The sequence below is a fragment of the Argopecten irradians genome, chromosome 10, assembly GCF_041381155.1.
Source record: "Argopecten irradians isolate NY chromosome 10, Ai_NY, whole genome shotgun sequence".
In the NCBI taxonomy this organism is placed as follows: Eukaryota; Metazoa; Mollusca; class Bivalvia; order Pectinida; family Pectinidae; genus Argopecten; species Argopecten irradians.
The window spans coordinates 2,689,914-2,705,285 of NC_091143.1; the positions used below are offsets into that span (position 1 = coordinate 2,689,914).

A 15,372-nucleotide genomic window follows, 5' to 3' on the forward strand; every position below is an offset into this window, starting at 1 on the left:
CTATATATGATACGTTGTAGAACCCGTTTCCTGTTTTAACACAACGGTAGAGAGAGGATCTTACAGTGCATGTTTAAAAGCCTCCAATGTTGGGGCACATAATACCTTTTCCTCTAAGTGGTTCCAGTCAATGACTGTACGCACAAAGAAGGAATTCCTGTATTGCTCACAGTTATGTGTCGGTACCGTGAGGGGTTTTGAATTTCTGGTGACATTTTTTTCCACAACATTTGTGGTGATGTGATTTTCGTAATACTTAGCTTTGATGTTTCTTTTGGGTCGTTGTTTTGTTAAGTACTGATCTGGGGGTATTGATGGTAGCATCCCCTCCACCACTTTATATAGGAAGGTCAGTCTCTTTTGCTCACGTCTGATCTGAAGTGATGGTAGTTTCAGATCCTCTAGCATTCTTGTAACGCATCCTTTCTCCCTGGTCTTGTAGTCGCTGGAAATGAATCTGGCTGCTAGTCTTTGTATTTTTTCAAGTTTGCCAAGTCTTTTTTTATATAAGGGTCCCAAATTATTGCACCATACTCAAGGATGGAGCGCACCAGTGAAATATAAGCTATTTTTTGCACGTAGTTGGGCAGTGTTTCAGGTCCCGTTTTAGAAAGCCTAATGTGGAGCTAGCTTTTTTTGCTATTTTTTGTTATATGAGTGTCCCATTTCAAATCGTCCGAAACTGTAAGACCAAGATATGGATTGTTTTTTACTTGCTCCATGATATGTCCGTTTAAGGTGTAGAATTTGTGACTTTTTCTTTTTATGTTCATGATATAGCACTTTTTTTGCACTAAATTTCATTCCCCAATTGTTTGCCCATTGTTCCAAAATGTGTAGGTCATCCTGTAATAATTGATGGTCTTGGTATTTGTTGATTTCTCGGTTTAGTAGACAGTCATCTGCAAAGAGTCGTACTTTTGAACTAACACAGTCATGTAGATCATTGATGTGACAGAGAAACAATAGCGGTCCGAGTACTGTTCCCTGAGGGACTCCTGAATCTACAGAGGCTTATCGAGAGAATTCTCCTTCAAGGGCTACTCTCATCTGACGCTGTGTCAGGAAGGTTGAGAGCCACTTGTGTAGATTTCCTTTGATGCCGTATTGGTTCAAGTTGTGTAGGAGTTTTTTGGTGTGGTACAGTATCAAATGCTTTTGAAAAGTCAAGGATGGCTAGATCGACTTTGATCGACTGGAGGCGTTGCCAGGGGTTATAATAGTCACTACAGTGACAGAGGTATTATAGGTGCCTCCGAGCAGGAGACTGTCCGTCAGAACCGTACTGGATGCGTTGCCAGTGGTTATAATAGTCACTACATTGACAGAGGTATTATAGGTGCCTCCGAGCAGGAGACTGTCCGTCAGAATCGTACTGGATGCGTTGCCAGGGGTTAGGGTTATAATAGTCACTACAGTGTCCATAGGTATTATACAGTCAGTTAGCCATATTGAAGACCGTCGATCACAAAATGCAATATGCACAACTAGGGAACCTAGCTACATATGAAATTTGAGACAGATTCCTTCAGTACTTCAACTACCCAAATCCAAGATGGCGACGGTTGGCCATCATGTTGACCGATCTGTCCCAAAACGCAATTTGCACAAGATCCCAGAGAAACATATATGGAATTTTAAAGAGATCCCCTCAGTACTTTTAAAGCGGTAACAAACTTTAACTATCAAAATCTAAGATGGCTGCCTGGTAGCCATCATGTTGACCAATCAATCCCAAAATGGTGGACTAAAAAGTAGTATCAAAAGACGTTCTGCTTCAGTGATAAGATTTGTTCCTTATATAGCCCTCTAAATATGAAGTTAAAAAATAAGAGAGTAAAAATTCTTCACAAATGATTTCCGCCTTATGCAGAAGTTTTCAATATGGAAACTGTAAACATGGAAATTTACTCGGAGTGAAGATTTACCCTGATTTAAGCAGTGACCTTTCCACCATGGAAATTTACTCGGAGTGAAGATTTACCCTGATTTAAGCAGTGACCTTTCCACCAAAATGTAATAGGCACAACCTTATGGGAACCTACGCATGAAATTTGAGGCATATCCCTTCAGTACTTTCTGATAAATAGCGGTAACAAACTTCAACTAGAACTGTGGACGACAAATACCCCTGCTGCACAAATTTAGCTTCCATTAATAGGGGACATTGCAGATCGAATCATCAATCCCATCTTATATACTTTACTCAATTTTATGTCGGAGCTCTGTGCATAAAATTTTATCAAAATCTGTCAAATAGTTTAGGAAAAATTCACCAGACAATGCTGTGTCTACAGACAAACCGACAAGGCATTTCGAGTATACCCCCTCAACTTTGTTGCGGGGTTTATAACTATCAAAAGCCAAGATGTCGGCCATCTTGTTGACTGATTGGTCTCAAAACAATATGCACAACTAGGGCCCTAGGGGAACCTACAAATGAAATTTGAGAAAGATACCTTCTAATCTCTCTGATAGATAGCAGTAGCAAACTTCAATTACCACAATCCATGATGTCGGCCTGTTGGCCATCTTGATCACCGATTGGTCACAAAATGCAATATGCACAACTAGAGCTTTAGGGGAACCTGCATGTGAAATTTGTGTTGCCGCTAAAGAAACAATTTGCAGAAGCTTTGTTTTTAACTTTAATATATCATGGTTTTCATGAAAAAAGGAAAGTGAGCTGATGCTGTGACAGAGTGTTCACATCGTCAGCTTTTCCATTTTTCCAAGCAAAATGTTTGGATGGAGAACTTCCAAGTTGGTGCAAATGAATATCCTTAATCTGCAAGAAAGTCAGGGTCAATTTGCAGAAGAAATTCAATGTTTTCAAGTGAAATAGCCTAATAAGTAATATTGGGCCTCTAACATACTATAGTCTATCAAATTTAAATAGATTGAATTGTTTTGTTATCACCAAAAACTTATACAACACTTAATTATAAATTATTTAACTTGCTTCGCAATCAATGTAAAATAAAGGAAGTTAAACTAAAAGACCACACAAGAAAAATGTTTCATTATTTAAATTAACTTTAATAGTTAGAAGGACGGAAATGGCAAACTTCTACATAAAATTCTAGTTAAACTTTAGTCACAATGTACCCTTACACCTTGTACAGTAGGTCTGTACCGTGCCCTTGATCATGAGATTCTGAACAATCACTCGTATTTAACAACATTCAACTTAATAATCCATCATTAAGTACACATCTGGACAAATCTAATCTTAATAACAATTGAAAAAATAATAAAACCTGGAATGCATATTAACAACATTTGAGTTGGTAAATATCAACATTAGTTCGTTCTACATGTCTAACAGGGATTTTACACAAAAGCATCACATATATCTTATCATAAGTCATGGATCTTGGGTCGATAAAACCAAGATTAATCTTGAAAATAAATGCTTCAATCTTTGTATGAAAAAGCTTTAAATTAAAGCTCAACATTGTAAAGAAACTATGTAATACTTAACAAGTAAAAGAAAACTATGAAAATAAAAATAATAAATGAAAATTGGTATAAAAGGAAGTATGAAAATTGACTATTATGCACAATACAAAAACTTATCGTAACAAACTATGATATAAGTAAATAAAAAGTAGTATTATAGTTGGAATACTGTTAGAAAAAAACTTGTAATAAATGCAATTGGCTGAAATGCTGATGCTTCTCAAGCAATAATCTTTCACAAGTCTAAAAAAAATTTGATGGATTTCTTCCTGAAACTTTTCATGATCATAATTTAAAATCTAGGTATTAAATTATTTTTTGGAATGCTTTAAAGTACATTTGGATATGTAAAAGAAACTATAATGTGTAATAAAATGAAAGAGAAAAAAACAAATGCACCAATTTGTTTTGTTATTAATTGGATTTACTTACTAGCACTATAATATATACTACAGACATTACAGGCCATTAAAAACATTAATCTGTTCATGGGTCATTCTACAGAAATTGACACTTTTAAGCATAGCTAAATGGAAATTGAAAACTTGAAGTAAATCAATTGCCTTTGTCACAGTAGAAGGAAAACATTGACTTTAATCAAAAAAAGGCTTGTATCACCGTTTTCAAAAATTAATTTTGACTATATAACAAGTTATGTTATGCAAGGTCGGTGAAAATATCATTCCTGTTACTGCTTTTTAAATGACGAGAGAAATTATTCAGATAACACAATATATAATCTTTATACTGTTTTCCATGAAATGTCAACTTAACTTATAAAAGGATACCAAAAGAGCTCAATTAAAATAGATATAATGCTATTTTTATCATTCTTATGTTAGAAATTGATTTTAAATTGAAAATTAGGATGTAACATTTAGGATATTTTTGACATGGACCACAGCGGACAAGAATATAGCAATTTCTGTAGAATGACCCATATACATACATGTAGGTCAGGTGAATTGCTCAAACTACTTAGTAAATTTGGTACCATGAGAGATCAGTGCATATTACCAGAGACAGAATGCTGCAGATATTACTCGTTATTCCAAATTTTCAAAAATATAATTACCTTGTAACATTACCCTGTCTTTAAAATTAAACTGTGCCTATTTTTACATCATATGACATCACAATGGTTTTTGTTTATGATATGACTTACATATAAACTGCGTTGTCATGGAACTTGATCTTTAAGCAACAATTAAAACTAACAGAGATGAACTACCAAACAAATAAGTAAACTTAAAGATAAAAATTTACAAAAGGTTGATTAGCACAATTAATATCATTCAAACAAATTGTTTAACAAGTGCAGAACTCTCACAGTTCATAATATCATTATCATATTTTATCTACACACTCAAGAAAAAAATAACAAAGATGAATTACCCAGTATATTCATCTCAAAAAGTTGTCATGGATTATTTAGTAAGATAAACATTACAATACTTTATTAACATTACAAACTTTTTGAACAGTCTTATTTTCTCATTAACTTAAAGAAAAAAAAATATGACAAGCTTTATATTTTATAATTCTGGATTTTATAACCTGGGCACCATCTGTTTAATGTTTATGAAACCAAAATTATTATTGGCCCATTTATTGACCTTGGGAGATCGTATGATGGGTAAGAATAGCTATTGTTTATTGCTCACAATTCATTGTATAGGACAGCTACAATCGATGAATTTGTACAGGTTTATATACAAGTAAACTATGTACATTTAATTATATACAATTATAAACAAAACAGGTTTGTCTCTTGAATGAAAACAATAGGAGAACAGAAACTCTTGACAAGAAGCATTTGTGTGCGATTCAATTCCGTTATATATTGAGGCACAAGACTCAGCTTCTTATAAAACAATCTAGATTCATCAGTAAAAATTGCACTAAGACATGGATTGATTAATCAATAATATACAAGTTTGGGTAACAACTGAGTACACAGGTTCTTATTCTCCGAAATATCATTCAAAATGTGCTAAATGCGTTCTAATGTTATTTAGACATGTATTTACAGTAGAGCGCTGGTTTGGCTGTTACTGGACACTAAACTGAATGTGTGCTGAACTCTTCCTCCAGGTATTATCACAGACACGCAGTTAACACAAAGGTCATAGGAAATAGGGTGACAAGACAACAAGTGAAACAATATCAACATATATGTAAAAACATCACAGTACATTTGGTGGGGGAAGGTCATTGTAAACATTAAATACCTTAGAATTATACACCTTATAGACAAGACTCAAGTCCCTTGGTTTAACCAAGCCTTTTTTTACAATCAGTATGTCACATGGCTAGCTAATTACCCCAGAATCACAAGACTAGACCTGATTATACCTAAACGGTCTGTCACATGCACAAACCAGTACCAATGACTTCATATCAAATACTCTGGCCAGCCTCAAACAGCTCAATGAATACAGGCCCAGACCAAACTCAAACAGCTCAATGATCACAGGGCCGAGCCAGCCTCAAACAGCTCAATGATCACAGGGCCGAGCCAGCCTCAAACAGCTCAATGATCACAGGGCCGAGCCAGCCTCAAACAGCTCAATGAATACAGGCCCAGACCAGACTCAAACAGCTCAATGATCACAGGGCCGAGCCAGCCTCAAACAGCTCAATGATCACAGGGCCGAGCCAGCCTCAAACAGCTCAATGATCACTGTAGGGCCGTGACCAGTCCAGACTGGCCCCGGCCCCAATTCAAACCCTAGATTTTCCTTGGAAATCCTAAACAAAACCTTGAACAGAATGTTTAATTGATTGTACTTACAAAGCTGTTGACAGAATATTTGTTCAAATAACCATTTAGTACGTTTAAGTAAAATAAAATTTTCCACACAGAAACATAAACTACATTTTCAGACAATTTTCAAAGAATAATGTTGGACTCAAATACCAAATGTGTCACTATGAAATATTTTGACTGTTCCTAAATCTAATTTGAAATTGAATTATTCTAATGTCAAGGTGGATAAAATGTACAATACAGTCATAATAATCAAATTAAAGGTATGTGCTAAATGACAAGGAATAATGGTTATCAGGTGATAATGCTCACTGAAATCACAAAGACAACATTTTTCATTTATACCATGCCTAATTTGAACGAAATATTTAGTCATACTCATTTTAAACACGATCTTTAATCATGTTTATTTCTAGCAAGATCTTTTACCACCCCCACTTTGAACAATATCTTTAACCATGCCCACTTTGAACAATATCTTTAACCATGCCCACTTTGAACAATACCTTTAACCATGCCCATTTTGAACAATACCTTTAATCATGCCCATTTTGAACAAGATTTTTATCCATGCCAACTTTGAACAAGATTTTTATCCATGCCCTCTTTGAACGAGATCTTTCACCAGGCCCACTTTGAACGAAATTTTTAACCATGCCCACTTTGAACAATCTCTTTAACCATGTCCACTTTAAACCAAATCATTTAAGCATTAATTAATTAATTAATTAACAGTGTCCCTTTTATTCCTTCCAATACATCACTAGTTATTTTAATCTGATTACTTGGAAGAAGTAGAAGCCTCATAAACCTGTTCTCTGATTACAGTACAATGGTAAGATCAAGTTAAAGGAAAGTGTGTCCAATGAAATATACAGAAAATTCATTGGCTAGCAGAGTCCAATCAAATATACAGAAAATTCATTGGCTAGCAGAGTCCATTCAAATATACAGAAAATTCATTGGCTAGCAGAGTCCATTCAAATATACAGAAAATTCATTGGCTAGCAGAGTCCATTCAAATATACAGAAAATTCATTGGCTAGCAGAGTCCATTCAAATATACAGAAAATTCATTGGCTAGCAGAGTCCATTCAAATATACAGAAAATTCATTGGCTAGCAGAGTCCATTCAAATATACAGAAAATTCATTGGCTAGCAGAGTCCATTCAAATATACAGAAAATTCATTGGCTAGCAGAGTCCAATCAAATATACAGAAAATTTATTGGCTAGCAGAGTCCATTCAAATATACAGAAAATTCATTGGCTAGCAGAGTCCATTCAAATATACAGAAAATTCATTGGCTAGCAGAGTCCATTCAAATATACAGAAAATTCATTGGATATATCACATACAAGGTATCTTCCTGAACCGACTATTTAGGGAGCCCTAGGTAAGAGTTGGTGGCATGACTAGTTAGCCAATACACAATTTATAATACATGTAACAATGTTGGTCCAGCCATCATTACACACTAACGAAAGACCAGAATCACTTTTAATACCTGACAATAATATACATGGAAACTTAAAAAAGATTCACATACTATTCTACATAAATTAGTATAAATACAAATGTTATGAAATGTAGATGGAAACATCACAGACTTAATAGCTTTAAGGAATTAATATTAAACTTCATCAACATAACAACTGTATTCTGGAAAAGACCTATGTACAAAGTATTTACAAAGGTGCAAGGGATATCATTTAAGTTTCAATAGGACATGGCAAAATGTCAATTTCCAGTAAAACACTGAGTACTAGGAACATCACATACAGCACCAACATGATGATACCAAGCGTTCGACTCAACCGCCACTTCGATGCTGCTATGGACACAATCACGGCCATCAGCATTATAAACAGCAGACAAATTGAGCATGCGAGTCCGTTACTGTTCACATTTATGGGTTTCCCTACGAACACTGCCTGGTACAATAACCAAGGAATTGGCAATCTGTAAACAATCACAAACAATTGGGTTTCAATTCTTTTCATGCTAAATGTATTTCAGTTAAAACTATTATTGCTCTTTCATTTTTATACTGACGAATCAAGAAAAGCTTTGAATATTTTAATGAACATGATGCATACACACCTAAGTGCATCTAATAAGTGATATATAAGCGAGCAAAATATCAACAATTTACATACGAAACACCTTCAAGTTTTAGTAAATTCAAAAGTTAAACTTAAATTGTAAATTGTCAAATCCCAGGAAAGTTAAGTTAATTTTTTTCAAAACATTATCTTTGGGTGTAAAATATGAAAAAAGATTATAATTACCCTATTGTGATGTCAAAGATATTGCTACCAACAGAGCTAGATACAGCCATATCGCCAAAGCCTTTCTTGGCCACGATGACGCTGGTGATGAGGTCAGGGATACTTGTACCAGCAGCAAGTATGGTCAAGCCCATCACCTATACAAAAAACACTTTCACTTCAATAAAACCATTCTATGTTTGGTAGCTGTTCCTCACAGTCAACATACTATCTACAGATGGAGATACAATATACTGTCAACAAACATTCTTACGGATACAATTTACTTTCGCGATTCAAGTAAATTTGCGAAATTTTGTCTGTGTGAATTAAGATCAATGTCATTTATATTGAATGAACTTTCCATTCAATTTTTAAATCCATGAATGTTAATATTCGCAAACTTGTTTTAGAATGGAAATCACAAAAATTAGTATTCGCGAAAGAAAGTTGGATAACAGTAGCTGCTTATTTTGGGGTAGTGAGACTTCATTAGGTATTAGAAGTACAAGACTTGTTCACCAAAGACAACAACACCACAAACAAATGAACTAAAGGAAGTTAAACCTCGGTCTCCTAAACTTTTAGCTGGTTGGAGTACATGACTTACCGCTGGTGTGAGTCCGATGGTTTCTCCGGTGGTGTTTGCCCACCACACCATAAGGTAAGAAAATCCTCCAATCCACAGGATACTGCCAAAGAATGTTACCATGAACCATTTCTTCTTTTCCTGGAAGTATACAGAACATCTCAACACTCTAATGTTGTGTGTTAGCAAATACAAATTTAGGCAAAAGAAATTAATGGTTAAAACCAGCATTAAAAATATATGTATGATATTTCAGGTATAAATCCTGACTTGGATACAAACATTAATGCAGACCTTGAAAGAGTTCTCTTTGGTTTATTGAAAACATTTTTCCTCTGAATTTAACAAAATTAAGGAAAGATTTTTGCATGCCATTATATTAAGAGTGAACCCTGGGTAATTTCCTTATCTGTATTGTATGAACTTTTTAACACGTTATTTCAGGTTGATGCCATCATTTTTCTGTAAGAAGTGGGTAAGATGAGGTTAATGTGTGAATACCTCTCTTCTAACATCTGGTAATGTAAGCCACAGAGCATACACTATTGGAGCCACAATAATGTAGTTGATGCGCTTCTTCCAATCATCTGGCCAGCTCAGGTCCAGGGGCTCTTCATCCTCTACCAATCCATTCTGGGAAGAAAAAGAGAAAAGGTTATCATTTTGAAATTTAATCAATATTGTTTTAATATTAAACTAAACTGGTGGATTTTTGTTTCTGATCTGTTTTGATCTGTTTGTCATTTTTATAACATTTTAGCTTTCCAGTATTTTTTTCTATATTTGTTATACAGTAATCATATTGCGGTATTATAAAGTCTCTTATTTTTCCATCATATATATTGGCAAACTTTCAAAACAAATGTCAGCAAACACGCAAGAGTTTTAACTGCAGTAAATATAAAGTCGCCACAATAGTGATACAAAATTCATGGACAGATCCTTGCTCTCTCAGTCTGTGCCCTGTCTCAAACAATCAATTTCTACACCCTCACATAACTCATCTCATACCAGGGATACCCAGACCTCTTGCTTTATCTGAGCGCCTTGTCCAGTTTCTAGTCCAGGTATCTTATTAATGTTTGACCAGGGCATTAGACGCCTTGCTATTAGTTTTGACCAGCGTCATGGATGTCATTATTTTGGGTTAATTACTGGTAGTATCCTAAAAGTACATGTCTGGCTATGTGTACTGGTCATCTGCTAATGAGAGTATGATGGGAAGCCAAAACTTACATTATCACCCCCACTCTTACCGTGTATACGTGTACAATAACCTCAACAACACACTCTATAATAAATGATGACTCCTATTGTGATAATTTCTAGCCTTGTTGTAACACTGTTTGTGTTTTACACAAAATTTCTACAGGTTAATTTACAATCAATGGCTGTTTAAAATCCTTGATCAAAAATTCGCTACTGGTATGTTCTAAAGAAAGAATTTTGGTCATTTCATAGAATTTCAATTCTTTATTTTACATTGATATTTTCAAATTTTTACCTTGAACATTATGTCACTGATTTTTCTATCTACCATCAGTATCAATGTTTCAGTCTTACATAAAATTGTATTCTTTACCAGTATGTCTAATGCTCTAATGCCTGGATGGAGATTAACAGTCTCACCTTAATGGGTTACTATTGGCTTCCAATAGTATTTGGCTATTCCTCATGATTGCCCCTTTCCAGTTACTTTGGAGATGATTATTGGAATCATTTGATAGATCTAAAGGCCAAAACTAAGATAATTGATTAATTTTTCATGACCTTAGCATCATTTGCATTGTCTTTGCTTAATCGATATCACCTACATGTTTAAATTATAAATCTGAACTTTTTTAGATCAATGAAACATTTGCTAGAGAAGGAAGCCTGAAAAATTTACCTTGCCAAGCTTATGAAGAGCCTATTGTTTGGTATATTTTTCAGCTATTGGATGAAGGCATTTTAGATCCTTTACAACTTACATTCCCCTGCACTGGCTAATGACATATGATCTATAACAGTATTGGAGAACAATAGGTGTTATATCATCAGCCATTATGATTTTTTTTCTTCAAATTCTTCAACAAGTTGGAAATCAAGTCATTTATCTTTTGGGAATAATTCTAGACATTGAATACCAAATTGAATTTAATCTCTTTTAGAAATATTTCAAATATGCAATGATTTCACAAATCTGCCACCATAAGACACATTTACAAATGACAATAAAGTCAATCGTGACTGTATAAGTGATAAGCTTGTGGCATTCTTTGGAGTCGCACCAGCACCAGATATCCATTAAAAGCTACGCTATACCACCAGGAAAGACAAGATCAATTGACTGGCAACTCTAGTGGCCAAATTGGGTTTAAATCTGTCAGTATTAGCCTAATATAATTTCAATCTATTGATTAGTGGCTGGGCCAGCGCCAGAGCATACTGGTGAATGTTGCTCTGGGATATTTACATGTGAAACAGATATGTAAAGTGTGCTGACAATTAAAGTTCTCAGATAACTCAAATCATTGTCATTAACGAAAACAGCTGAACTGATAATCACAGTGGGCCTCTTATACACATTAAATTTCCAATAACATAATTGTAGTAAACTTGATATGGAAGCAACAGTTGTATTATTGGTTGATTTTCATTTGCTTAACATTCTTTTTTAACAGCTAAGGATATTTACAGATGATCTAATATGATGTATGGAATGTGATGTGTGTTGTGAGTTATACTTGTACTGTGATCATGTAATACATTTTATAGTGCTGTCTCACGAAGCTGATGTATGGAATGTGATGTGTGTTGTGAGTTGTACTGTGATCATGTAATACATTTTATAGTGCTGTCTCACTGAAGCTGATGTATGGAATGTGATGTGTGTTGTGAGTTGTACTTGTACTATGATCATGTAATACATTTTATAGTGCTGTCTCACTGAAGCTGATGTATGGAATGTGATGTGTGTTGTGAGTTGTACTGTGATCATGTAATACATTTTATAGTGCTGTCTCACTGAAGCTGATGTATGGAATGTGATGTGTGTTGTGAGTTATACTTGTACTGTGATCATGTAATACATTTTATAGTGCTGTCTCACTGAAGCTGATGTATGGAATGTGATGTGTGTTGTGAGTTATACTTGTACTGTGATCATGTAATACATTTTATAGTGCTGTCTCACTGAAGCTGATGTATGGAATGTGATGTGTGTTGTGAGTTATACTTGTACTGTGATCATGTAATACATTTTATAGTGCTGTCTCACTGAAGCTGATGTATGGAATGTGATGTGTGTTGTGAGTTACTTGTACTGTGATCATGTAATACATTTTATAGTGCTGTCTCACTGAAGCTGATGTATGGAATGTGATGTGTGTTGTGTGATACTTGTACTGTGATCATGTAATACATTTTATAGTGCTGTCTCACTGAAGCTGATGTATGGAATGTGATGTGTGTTGTGAGTTGTACTGTGATCATGTAATCATTATATGTGTATAGCTGATGTAAAATGTTTGATGTGTACGTGATCATGTGTAATTTACTGAAGCTGATGTATGGAATGTGATGTGTGTTGTGAGTTATACTTGTACTGTGATCATGTAATACATTTTATAGTGCTGTCTCACTGAAGCTGATGTATGGAATGTGATGTGTGTTGTGAGTTTACTGTACTGTGATCATGTAATACATTATAGTGCTGTCTCACTGAAGCTGATGTATGGAATGTGATGTGTGTTGTGAGTTATTGATCTTGTACTGTGATCATGTAATACATTTTATAGTGCTGTCTCACTGAAGCTGATGTATGGAATGTGATGTGTGTTGTGAGTTATACTTGTACTGTGATCATGTAATACATTTTATAGTGCTGTCTCACTGAAGCTGATGTATGGAATGTGATGTGTGTTGTGAGTTATACTTGTACTGTGATCATGTAATACATTTTATAGTGCTGTCTCACTGAAGCTGATGTATGGAATGTGATGTGTGTTGTGAGTTATACTTGTACTGTGATCATGTAATACATTTTATAGTGCTGTCTCACTGAAGCTGATGTATGGAATGTGATGTGTGTTGTGAGTTATACTTGTACTGTGATCATGTAATACATTTTATAGTGCTGTCTCACTGAAGCTGATGTATGGAATGTGATGTGTGTTGTGAGTTATACTTGTACTGTGATCATGTAATACATTTTATAGTGCTATCTCACTGAAGCTGATGTATGGAATGTGATGTGTGTTGTGAGTTATACTTGTACTGTGATCATGTAATACATTTTATAGTGCTGTCTCACTGAAGCTGATGTATGGAATGTGATGTGTGTTGTGAGTTATACTTGTACTGTGATCATGTAATACATTTTATAGTGCTGTCTCACTGAAGCTGATGTATGGAATGTGATGTGTGTTGTGAGTTATACTTGTACTGTGATCATGTAATACATTTTATAGTGCTGTCTCACTGAAGCTGATGTATGGAATGTGATGTGTGTTGTGAGTTTACTTGTACTGTGATCATGTAATACATTTTATAGTGCTGTCTCACTGAAGCTGATGTATGGAATGTGATGTGTGTTGTGAGTTATACTTGTACTGTGATCATGTAATACATTTTATAGTGCTGTCTCACTGAAGCTGATGTATGGAATGTGATGTGTGTTGTGAGTTATACTTGTACTATGATCATGTAATACATTTTATAGTGCTGTCTCACTGAAGCTGATGTATGGAATGTGATGTGTGTTGTGAGTTATACTTGTACTGTGATCATGTAATACATTTTATAGTGCTGTCTCACTGAAGCTGATGTATGGAATGTGATGTGTGTTGTGAGTTATACTTGTACTGTGATCATGTAATACATTTTATAGTGCTGTCTCACTGAAGCTGATGTATGGAATGTGATGTGTGTTGTGAGTTATACTTGTACTGTGATCATGTAATACATTTTATAGTGCTGTCTCACTGAAGCTGATGTATGGAATGTGATGTGTGTTGTGAGTTATACTTGTACTGTGATCATGTAATACATTTTATAGTGCTGTCTCACTGAAGCTGATGTATGGAATGTGATGTGTGTTGTGAGTTATACTTGTACTGTGATCATGTAATACATTTTATAGTGCTGTCTCACTGAAGCTGATGTATGGAATGTGATGTGTGTTGTGAGTTATACTTGTACTGTGATCATGTAATACATTTTATAGTGCTGTCTCACTGAAGCTGATGTATGGAATGTGATGTGTGTTGTGAGTTATACTTGTACTGTGATCATGTAATACATTTTATAGTGCTGTCTCACTGAAGCTGATGTATGGAATGTGATGTGTGTTGTGAGTTATACTTGTACTGTGATCATGTAATACATTTTATAGTGCTGTCTCACTGAAGCTGATGTATGGAATGTGATGTGTGTTGTGAGTTATACTTGTACTGTGATCATGTAATACATTTTATAGTGCTGTCTCACTGAAGCTGATGTATGGAATGTGATGTGTGTTGTGAGTTGTACTTGTACTGTGATCATGTAATACATTTTATAGTGCTGTCTCACTGAAGCTGATGTATGGAATGTGATGTGTGTTGTGAGTTATACTTGTACTGTGATCATGTAATACATTTTATAGTGCTGTCTCACTGAAGCTGATGTATGGAATGTGATGTGTGTTGTGAGTTATACTTGTACTGTGATCATGTAATACATTTTATAGTGATGTCTCACTGAAGCTGATGTATGGAATGTGATGTGTGTTGTGAGTTATACTGTGATCATGTAATACATTTTATAGTGCTGTCTCACTGAAGCTGATGTATGGAATGTGATGTGTGTTGTGAGTTATACTTGTACTGTGATCATGTAATACATTTTATAGTGCTGTCTCACTGAAGCTGATGTATGGAATGTGATGTGTGTTGTGAGTTATACTTGTACTGTGATCATGTAATACATTTTATAGTGCTGTCTCACTGAAGCTGATGTATGGAATGTGATGTGTGTTGTGAGTTATACTTGTACTGTGATCATGTAATACATTTTATAGTGCTGTCTCACTGAAGCTGATGTATGGAATGTGATGTGTGTTGTGAGTTATACTTGTACTGTGATCATGTAATACATTTTATAGTGCTGTCTCACTGAAGCTGATGTATGGAATGTGATGTGTGTTGTGAGTTATACTTGTACTGTGATCATGTAATACATTTTATAGTGCTGTCTCACTGAAGCTGATGTATGGAATGTGATGTGTGTTGTGAGTTGTACTGTGATCATGTAATACATT

General features: G+C 34.8%; 1 protein-coding gene across 5 annotated transcripts in view; it reads right to left on the reverse strand.

Moving 5' to 3' along the window:
* Positions 1-3,018: 3,018 nt before the first annotated feature.
* Positions 3,019-15,372, reverse strand: part of LOC138332897 (sodium/potassium/calcium exchanger 2-like) — an 87,233-nt gene continuing 74,879 nt past the window's right edge. For all 5 annotated transcript variants that reach the window (XM_069280913.1, XM_069280909.1, XM_069280910.1 and 2 more), the window contains 4 exons: positions 9,594-9,725; positions 9,114-9,233; positions 8,525-8,661; positions 3,019-8,195 (listed from right to left, as the gene is read on the reverse strand). In XM_069280913.1, coding sequence (XP_069137014.1) covers positions 7,946-8,195; positions 8,525-8,661; positions 9,114-9,233; positions 9,594-9,725 — 639 coding nt within the window. In that variant the 3' untranslated portion in view covers positions 3,019-7,945. The remainder of the gene's footprint in view (positions 8,196-8,524; positions 8,662-9,113; positions 9,234-9,593; positions 9,726-15,372) is intronic.